General features: G+C 47.7%; 2 protein-coding genes across 2 annotated transcripts; both read left to right on the top strand.

Annotated features, from left to right (window-relative positions):
- Window positions 1-954: 954 nt before the first annotated feature.
- Window positions 955-3408, top strand: LOC122042953 (cationic amino acid transporter 1-like). Its single transcript, XM_042603362.1, has 3 exons — window positions 955-1083; window positions 1161-1621; window positions 1912-3408. Exons 2-3 carry the CDS (start codon window positions 1186-1188, stop codon window positions 3276-3278), a joined length of 1803 nt encoding a protein of 600 aa, XP_042459296.1. The 5' UTR covers window positions 955-1083; window positions 1161-1185; the 3' UTR covers window positions 3279-3408.
- A 2298-nt stretch (window positions 3409-5706) lies between these two features.
- On the top strand, window positions 5707-6650 carry LOC122044194. Its single transcript, XM_042604722.1, has 2 exons — window positions 5707-5759; window positions 6260-6650. The coding sequence occupies exons 1-2, from the start codon at window positions 5707-5709 to the stop codon at window positions 6648-6650; spliced, it is 444 nt and encodes a 147-aa protein (XP_042460656.1).
- The last annotated feature ends 3668 nt before the right edge of the window (window positions 6651-10318 follow it).

Below are 10318 nucleotides of genomic sequence, written 5' to 3'. Positions count from 1 at the left end.
GATCACAGAGAACACTGTTGGGGTGACACTAATATAGTAATATTGATGCAATTATGTTCCAAGTGAACGATCATATGCTTTCATAGGCAAGAGTTTGAGGTAAAATTGTAGTACATTTTTTGATAAAGTGCGTCAAATGTATTGGGATAATGTATGTTGACTCAACTTGTCTAATCAATTGTTCTATCGATTCAGCTCCTAAAAAATATTTTCTTCGCGATTCAGTCCTTAGTTGACTTAGATTACCAATGGATTGGCAACATCTTCCAATTGATCGGATCATTGACTCCAACTAATCTAATGGTTTAGTATTCACCCAAGTCAAGATTTATCCTTAAACTTAAAATATGGGTGCTGAAATCTTATCACATTTTGCATCCTTATACAAACTAGCACGCTATTGAAATGTGAGTCGCAGCGTCTGGCAGACTCAATTGATATCCTATTTACTTTGACTGGGAGACAAATGAAGAAAATGAACCAATAATTAAAAAAAATTATAAAATAAAATAAAATAAAAAAGGAACAAAGAATCTCGCGGTCACATCTAAATGAACTCGTCAATGCCGTAGACTCATGGCTTCCCTGTAGCCTCGCCACGATCACACGTCCACGGCTTCACAACAATTTTAAGATTACCAATTTCACTATGAAATCAGTTGGATCAAAATTCATCTTTTTACTAGTCAGAGTTAATTTGAGAGGACAGAAAATTAATTCCACTCAATTTGGATGGACATGAAAATCAAATAAAATAAATTTAAAGATGATTCTTCTATTATTTTTTTTCTAAGTAGATAAACAGAAAAATATAGTTTGGTGTAATTTATTCTTTCTAAGTATATAATTTGTCTCTTTGGGTTGTATAACTAACAAAGATTCAAAAAAAGTCGACATCATTAATTATTCAATCTTACACAATAAATAAATAAATAAAATGAAAATAAAAGTTGGAATATTCAAATTCACATCTATCTCATTGGCTTTATACAGCCATTAAACAAGAGGAAGGATTTCCAGGCCGGCTTCCGATTCTTGTCCCTTGCGCTTATCTCTGGAGCGGAGATTCCGAATCCGCCGTCGGTCGGTAGATGCCAAAATTTCAATCCTTTATCATCGATCTCTTTGTTATTTAATCTTTTTTCAATTCGATTCTTCAGATCCGCGAGGAGAAGAGGAAGCAGCATGGGAACAGAGGAAGGCGAGAGTGATGCTGCCGGCGGAGTGGTGGTGGCGGTGAAGCGTCGCCGAGGGTGTTCCTGCACGAAGGATGACTTCTTCCCGGAGGAGACGTTCCAGAGCTGGGAGAGCTACATGCGGTCGCTCAGGCAGACGGGGCCGCGCCTCCGGGACCGGCTGTTCTCCCGGTCGCAGGAGCACGCGGAGCTGCACGAGGTGCGCGAGCGCAGCGGCCACGAGATGAAGAAGAACCTCAACTGGTGGGACCTCATGTGGTTCGGCATCGGCGCCGTCATCGGCTCCGGCATCTTCGTCCTCACCGGCCAGGAGGCCAACAGCGTCGTCGGCCCCGCCGTCGTCCTCTCTTACGTCGTGTCAGGCATCTCCGCCATGCTCTCGGTCTTCTGCTACACGGAGTTCGCCGTCGAGATCCCCGTCGCCGGTATTTCTCAATTCGATCGAAACTCCGACGATATCAAACATCATTCTTTCTTCAATTTTCATGTCCTTGATAGGCATCCCGCCGATCTTCCCCTCGAAAAAAAAAACAGAAGAAGAAGAAAGATAATCAATGAATTGCAATTTGTCTTGCACACGCAGTCCACAATTTCAACACATGAAATCCCTCCCGCTTCGATTTGTTTACTTTTGTTAGGTCATTGATGGTGATCGGTAACGTGCTTGCAAGATTATTGACGGGTTGTGATTAATGCCATTGATGGTGGTGCGCAGGTGGGTCGTTTTCGTATCTGAGGGTCGAGTTGGGGGACTTCGTGGCGTTCGTCGCCGCCGGCAACATCCTACTGGAGTACGTGATCGGCGGGGCGGCCGTGGCCCGCTCCTGGACGTCCTACTTCGCCACTCTGCTCAACCACCAGCCCAACGACTTCCTCATCCACGCCACCGCCCTAGCCTCCGACTACAGCCACCTCGACCCAATCGCCGTCGTCGTCATCGCCATCGTCTGCCTGGTGGCGGCGGTGAGCACCAAGGGCACTTCCCGCTTCAATTACATCGCCTCCATCCTCCATGTGGTCGTCATCCTCTTCGTCATCGTCGCCGGCCTCACCAAGGCCAAATCCTCCAACCTCGACGACTTCTTCCACTTCGGGGCCCGCGGCATCTTCCACGCCTCCGCCGTGCTCTTCTTCGCCTACGTCGGCTTCGACGCGGTGTCCACCATGGCGGAGGAGACCAAGAACCCAGCGCGCGACATCCCCATCGGCCTCGTGTGCTCCATGTCCATCACCACGCTCGCCTACTGCGCGATGGCCATCACGCTCTGTCTGATGCAGCCGTACGGCAACATCGATCCCCACGCCCCCTTTTCGGTGGCCTTCCAGAACGTGGGCATGAACTGGGCCAAGTACATCGTCGCCTTCGGGGCGCTCAAGGGCATGACCACCGTGCTCCTCGTCTCCGCCGTCGGCCAGGCCCGCTACTTGACCCACATGGCCCGGACACACATGATGCCGCCTTGGTTAGCCCACGTCCATCCCCGCACCGGCACCCCCATCAACGCCACCGTCGTCATGCTCGTCGCCACCGCCGTAATCGCCTTCTTCACCGACCTCGGCATCCTCGCCAACCTCCTCTCCATCTCCACGCTCTTCATCTTCATGCTCGTGGCCCTTGCCCTCCTCGTGCGCCGCTATTACGTCAGCGGCCAGACGTCGAGCGCAGACCGGGCCAAATTGGTCGGCTTCCTCCTGCTCATCCTGGCCTCCTCCATCGCGACGGCGGTCTACTGGGCGGCGACCGACAAGGGGTGGGTGGCGTACGTGGTGACGGTTCCGGCGTGGCTGCTGGCCACGGCGGGACTGTGGTGGTGGGTGCCGCAGGCGAGGCAGCCGAGGTTGTGGGGGGTGCCGCTGGTACCCTGGCTGCCGTCGGCGTCCATCGCCATCAATATATTCTTGTTGGGCTCGATCGACGGGAAGTCGTTCATGCGGTTCGGCATATGGACGGTATTGCTGCTGCTATACTACTTCTTCGTGGGCCTGCACGCTACCTACGACACTGCCAAGGCGACGGAGGCTGCGTCAGCGGGGAAGACGATGGAGGAGGGCAGCGCAATGGACAACGATACACACTCTTAATCATCTTCTCGATCAGGCAATGTATAAATTGTTGGGATTTGATTCTCCGATCCATACATGTTAAAGTTATAACACGAGTATTGTCATTATGGATAAGTTCAATAAAGTACGTGATTTAATTGATGTTTAATCATAGACTTAATTAATCGGATTTAGATTTTGTGCGTAGAAATGTATTAATCCGTATTTTTTTTTTCTCAAAAGATCAATATAGATAAAGATCTCAATGATCGAATCAATATAGACTCTAAACGTCTAGAAACCAAAACGAAAAGTATCTCTAAACCTTACGGGCAAAACAGTCCACACAAGAAGGCATGACCCACGCAACCACATAAACATGATAACCTTTGCGGGCTAGCACAACCACGCAAGGGCACATCATTCGTTACACGACATCAACAAATCGGAACAAATGCAAACTCTAAACGTCTACGAATCAAAAAAAATAAAAATCGGCACTTTACGGCACAACTCCTCTACACACGGTACCACCCCTACAAACCTGCTCTTATTCTGTCCTTACCACAAGAGGTAAACCATACAAAAAGTAAACCATACAAAAAGACTGCCAAATAGTGTGCCTTTGTTAGCCAACCATTGCCTCGATGCCATTTTTGGAGGGCCCTGGATAGCTGCTGCACAGAATATATTTGATGTCAAAATTCCAACTAACGCCTCACCTGATCCCATAACTTCCGTAGAGCATCCTCAATGAGGTGTTAAAAGAATATTATAATATCCATTTAACATCTTCTTTTCATTATGAGTGAGCATTATAATGCCCACTCACAAGAGAGAGGAGAGAGGGTGTTCTTGAACACCCTCTCTCTTAATTTTTAATATTTTTTTTCTTTTTTAAATTATAAAATTTTTAATATTATTTAAAAAATTAATAAAAGAGATAAATAAGTAGATGATGGGACCCATAAATAATGAGTGTTAATATTAAAAGGGATATGAGTGAAAGGGATATGTTGTTATAATGAGTATATGACAGTGGACCCCATACTTTTTGATGAGGTGATGGATGTTATAATGAATTAGCGTTGCGGATGCTCTTATGATGGAGCAACGTAACGAAAGTAGATGTGCCTTACAACTCATCTTGTTTTTTTTGCATAGGGAACATATCTTGTACGACTTAAGTCATCGTGTCCGCTATCCTCAATCATCCATGGGCCAACATTCACCAAGTAAATCGATGCTTAGGTAGCAATCCATCCCTCAACACAACCTGCTCCAAAAACACCTTTGCTATGCATAGTCTGAAAATTTAGTACGCATTGGCCACTCTTTCTTTTCCATAGCAAACCATTCAATTAACTTCATGTTTACAACACTTATACAGTGCATAGTAGTAAGATCTGGTCAAGGGAGCGTGACAGTCAGAAGTCAAGAGGACGTGACAGTCAGAGGTCAAGAGGACACGATAGTCAGAAGTCAAGAGAACGTGACAGTTAGAAGTCAAGAGGATGCGGCAGTCATAAGTCAAGGGGACGTGACAACCAGAAGTCAAGGGGGCGTGGCAGTCAGAAGATAAGGAAATGTGACAGTCGATATATAGAGTGAACCCACTCGGGGCCAGCCGATGTATGAAGTCAGGGAGGGGTCCGCCGGTCGAGAAATCAGGGCTACGACAGGAAGCGCGGTCAAGACCAAACCCGACTTGACTTTACCGATTAGGGGTTGTCAAGCTGGCCCACGTGAGCAACTTATCACCCTCGGTAGGATCAGGATCGTAAAGGACGGTAGAAGGGGCCCGATCAGTCTGTTCATCAACACCCAATGGACCAACCAAGGCTGTTTTTAATCGCACTCGGGCAGGATAGAAGACACTATGTGACAATAGATCAGGGAATCGTAACCACCTGTCAGAGAATATCTGCTGTATGTTAGGGAATATTCCAGCAGTTAGGATCATTTGCAAGTAGAACCTTCCTTCAGTCTGTAGGAGAAGGCTACGTGTCCTCCACCACTCGACAAATCCTGACACCCGACATCCTCTGACAGGGGTCAGTCTCTAGAAGATACGTATTGTCATATAAAAAGAGGCGTTCTCTCCCTTGTGCAGGTACGCTCACTCGTAACCTTGTCTACTTTTCTTTTTCCTTCGTACACTGTTCTTCTGGGGGAAAAGTACTTGACTTGAGCGTCGGAGGGTCTGCTCCGGGGACTTTTTCCCTGGTTCTTGGTCTCAAATGTTTCATGTGCTTATCGGAGTGTGTGCAGAGGTCTAGTACCGTTGCCGCAAGCACAGCAGTTCTTCTGGGCCACATGGGGGTCCGGTTCGTGTGACCGCAGCATCATAGTCTCCTCCCCGTCAATGCCAGCTACACTTCATCCGACCTTCGTTTGACTCAGACTCCGAACAGGATCAATTTGGCGTCGTTTGTGGGAACTTCTTTGCCTATTCTAGAGCGAAAGGATGGAGGACACCGGTAGAATCAACGTAACCATGACAGCAGGAGAATACGAGATGTACAAAAAACCAAGAGGCGAGTAGCCTCCGAGAAGCAGACCACCGTTTCTCGACTTTACAAGATGCCTGCAATTTCTAAGGAGCCAACCCACACTTCTGATAGAGGGGCCCGAGGAGTTTCCCTCGGCCTTCTATTGAGAGTCAGGCCTCGATTACCATCACAAGGTTCCAAGCGCTTATAATAAGAAAGAGCAACCACAAGCTTCTAAGGCAGAAAGCTCCTCACCCAGGGATTCTAAGAAGGGTAAAGCTATAGTTCTCAAAGAGAAGCTCAGAATGGATCCTGAAGAGCAAGTGCCCTTCTCTACAAAGGTGCTCAGTGAAAGTTACCTAAGGGATGCAGGTCTCCTACTATCGGTGAATATGATGGTAGTCAGGACTCGGAAGATCATCTCCATAAGTTTAGGAACGCTGCCCCGTTGCATCAGTATAGTAATGTTATCAAGTGCCGAGTGTTCCTTAATACTTTATTTGGCTCAACACAAAAATGGTTTGACAGGTTGTCGAACGAGTCCATCACTTGTTTCTATGATTTCAAGACAGTCTTCCTGCGCCACTTCGCCAGTAGCAGGAAGTACCAAAAGACAGATCACTATCTCTTCGCGCTCAAGCAAGGGTCAGCTGAGCCCTTACGAAGTTATATTAAGCATTTCAACCAAGTAGCTCAGGACGTTCTATCAGCCACCTTCGAAATATTGATGAGCGCTTTCTCTCATGGATTGGTAGAGAGAGAGTTCTTCCGGAACCTCATTCGAGATCCTGTAAAGAACTTCGACGAGATGCTGGGAAAGGCTGCCAGCTACATCAATGTGAAGGAGGCTCAAACTGCTCGACGGAAAGCAGACAAGGTGTCTACTTCCGCCAACAAACTAGAAAAGAAGCCACCATAGCCGCTAGGCCAACTTCTTCCGCGTACTCAGGACGCTCGACCCCCCTTTGGCCCCGGTCTGGATACCCGATCGACTTTGCGTGTAGCAGCTGTTCAAGCCCTAAGGTCTGGGTCATGGGGACCGCGCTACCACACTTACCATCGCTCCCACACCCATGCCACTAGTGACTACTTTCAGTTCGTCTGAGATTCTCGGCGTGACGCTGAGCTAGGCCTACCTCCACCCGAAATCACACCCGGGACTCAACAAAGGATACTGGCCAGCCAACAGGACGCAGCCGGGGTAGGCCAACCTAGCCGGCCTCAGCCTGATCTTGCCAGACAAAGGAATCAGCAGCCCGGTCACAACCAGGAGCGGGGGGAAGTCAGGGAGGTTGAAAATCGGGGCAACACGGACGTCCGAGAGATCGGCTTGATTTCTAGAGGGCCCACTGGTGCAGATTCCGCCAGGGCACGAAAGTCTCATGAGCGTCGTCTAGAGGTACATGCTGTGGGATGTAGTCGGGAGCAAGCGGCAAGGCCCGTAATTAGTTTCGGGCCGCAAGTGTTGGATCAAGATCGCGCTAGAGGGGGGGGGTGAATAGCACTCGTGGCTATTTCGTTCGTTTATCGGAGTAAAAAACAAAACGCAGCGGAATAGATAAAGAAAACAACACAAAGACACAGGTCGATTTTACTTCGTTCGGAGCCTAAGGCGACTCCTACTCGAAGGCCCTCGATTCTTGATCGCTTCCGGTGGGCAACAACTATAAGTTCGAAAGTATACAAAGAAGATTTACAAGTAATGCAGTAAATAATCTTATACCGACAATGGAAAATACTAAATTGAAGCTTCGGGTTGTCGGTGTCGAGTTGCAGCACTTCGGGACGAGTTCGTTAGCAGCTAAATGCAGAAGGAAGACTTAAATGTTGTGTTTTTTAGCTGCTGGTCGAACCCCCTTTTTAAATGTTGTTCAAGGCGCCTTAAACAAGCTCCAAGGCGCCTTGAATAGGCCGAGTCAGCCGTGGAGATGACGAGCGAACTGGTCGAATCTTATCACAGATTCAAGGCGCCTTCTACTGTTCACAAGGCGCCTTCTACTGTTCACAAGGCGCCTTCATCTGTTCAAGGCGCCTTGAACAGCTTCTCGCAGCCAGCTCCAGCCTTGCACCCGAGGCACCTCCAAGCTCCATGAAGGCGCCTCGGATACTGTTCATCCGAGGCTTTAGGTTGCTTCTTTGTACCTGCAAGATACGTTAGTCCCAAACACTACCCTGCAGCACAAAGTTAGCACATAATACAATAAGTATGATAAATGAAGTATTGACAGTCTCCGGACTGTCCGGGTCTAACTTCGGATTTCCTTCCGGAAACCCTAGGTCGACCCGACGCCTACTGTTCCCTCTACGGGGAACGCGTCCTCACCTATTCCACTCAGGAGATTTACCTGTTGCCAGTGCGATCCTCCAGATCGACTGGACTTTTGCTCAGCACTCGACGCTTCCGGACTTTCTGCTGGACATCCGCTTCCCGGCCAGTCCATTCTTTCACCTGGTTCGCGACACCAGGACTTTCCACCTAGGGTTACCACCCCCTAGGACTTTTGTCTTAAGCCATCGACCTGCCAAGACTTTCCGCATAGGGTTACCACCCCCTATGACCTAGGGTTACCACCCCCTAGGGTTTTTACCTGCCTAATCACAGTTAGGACTTTCCTGAAATACTCATTCAACATGTTAGATAATAACAACTCTTAACTTTGAATCCTTTTCCATTATCAAAACTCAGGTTCGATCGTCGGATGTTTCCCGCACCAACAGCAAGATCTGGAGGGGTTAGAGCTTCCCCATGATGATGCTCTCATAATTAAGGCCGTCATAGCTAACAGTCGTGTGACAAGAGTTTTCATAGATACCGGGAGCTCTGTCAACGTGATGTTCAAAAGTGTGTTTGAGAGCATGCAGATTGATGCCAACGAGCTTCAACCTATGGCCACCTCATTGTACGGTTTCACCGGCAATGAAGTACGCCCCATGGGCCAAATCAAGCTGGCGATATCTCTGAGTACTGAACCTAGCTCTAGTGTGGACAAGGAGGAGCACCTTCATCATCGTGGATTCACCATCCTCCTACAACATCATCTTGGGAACACCGCGTTACATAAGTTTCGAGTAGTTGTCTCCACTTTCTACCAAAAGATCAACTTTCCGGTAGGGGACCAGGTCGGGGAAGTAAGAGGGGAGCAGTTAGTCTCCCGAAGATGCTACATAGACATGGTGAAAGTAGAGGCTCGCAAAGCCCAAAGAACTCAGGACGGAAGGATCTACGTCATCCAAGAGGAGTCTTTGCCTATCGTGGAGGAGCCCCACCCCTGGGAAGAGGTTCAACTGTACCCTGAGCACCCTGAAAGTCTCACCCATATACCCAGCGATTTGCCCATGGAGGTCAAGGGGGACTTGGTCTAGTGTTTGATTCGCAATAGGGACGTTTTCTCTTGGTCTCCTGAGGAGCTACCCAGAGTCAAACCTGAGGTGGCCGAGCATAAGTTACACCTTCTGCCTGACGCCTGACCTATTAAGCAGAAGAAGAGGAATTTCTCGACCGAGCAGAATAAGATCATCCGAGCTGAGGTGGATCAGCTCAGGAAAGCAAGTCACGTTAGAGAGGTACAATTCCTGTCCTGACTTTCTAATGTGGTCTTAGTTTCTATGCCTAATAATAAGTGGAGGGTCTGCATCGACTTCTGTGACCTCAATCGTGCTAGCCCTAAGGACTACTATCCGCTACCCAGGATCGATCAAATGGTGGACTCAACTTCGGGGTGCGAAAGAATTTGCATGCTGGACGCCTATCAAGGTTATCATCAGATCCCTCTAGCCCAGGAGGATCAAGAGAAAGTCAGTTTCATCACAGCCGATGACACTTTCTGTTATACTATCATGCCCTTCGGATTGAGAAATGCATGAGCAACTATCAAAGAATGATGAATAAGATATTCAGAGAGCAGATATGTCGTAATGTGGAGGTTTATGTGGACGACATATTCATCAAGTCCACCTTAGCAGGTGATCTGATTTCTTATGTTGAAGAGACCTGCAGCACATTACGACAATATGAGCTGAAGCTGAATCCATTAAAGTGCCTATTCGGGGCTCAGGGAGGAAAGTTTTTGGGATATCTCGTTACTGAGCGAGGAATTGAGGCCAACCCTGAGAAAGTGCGTGCACTCCAAGACATGAAGGTCCCTCAAAATCTGAAAGAAGCTCAGAAGCTCAGAAGCTAGTAGGTAGGATAACGACGTTGTCCAGATTCATATCCCGATCGGCGGATCAAGCCTTACCCTATAGGACCGTTACGGTCGGCTGGAAGGGGGGTTGTTGAATATCATGCAAAATCAAAAAACAAAGACAACCCTTCTCGAACTCTTTAAGCTAACACTTGCATAAATAATAAGAAGAAAGTAAATCAAACATTAAAAAGATGAGGCACAAGATTTACTTGGTTACAACCGATGTGGTTGTTAATCCAAGGAAGGTTAAACGCACTAGAATACTCCTTCAGGCGGAGAAGCCTCTTACAATGTTGAAGCACAGAAAATAGAAGCTTAAATACAACTCTAAAGCATACAAGCGTTGGAAATGAATTACTGGAGTTCGTTGAAAAGCTTCTGAACCAAGGCTATATTTATA

This window comes from Zingiber officinale, chromosome 2A (assembly GCF_018446385.1).
Source record: "Zingiber officinale cultivar Zhangliang chromosome 2A, Zo_v1.1, whole genome shotgun sequence".
Taxonomy (NCBI): domain Eukaryota; kingdom Viridiplantae; phylum Streptophyta; class Magnoliopsida; order Zingiberales; family Zingiberaceae; genus Zingiber; species Zingiber officinale.
The sequence above is the reverse complement of the archived record's forward strand: the minus strand, read 5'-3'. Positions and strand labels throughout refer to the sequence as shown.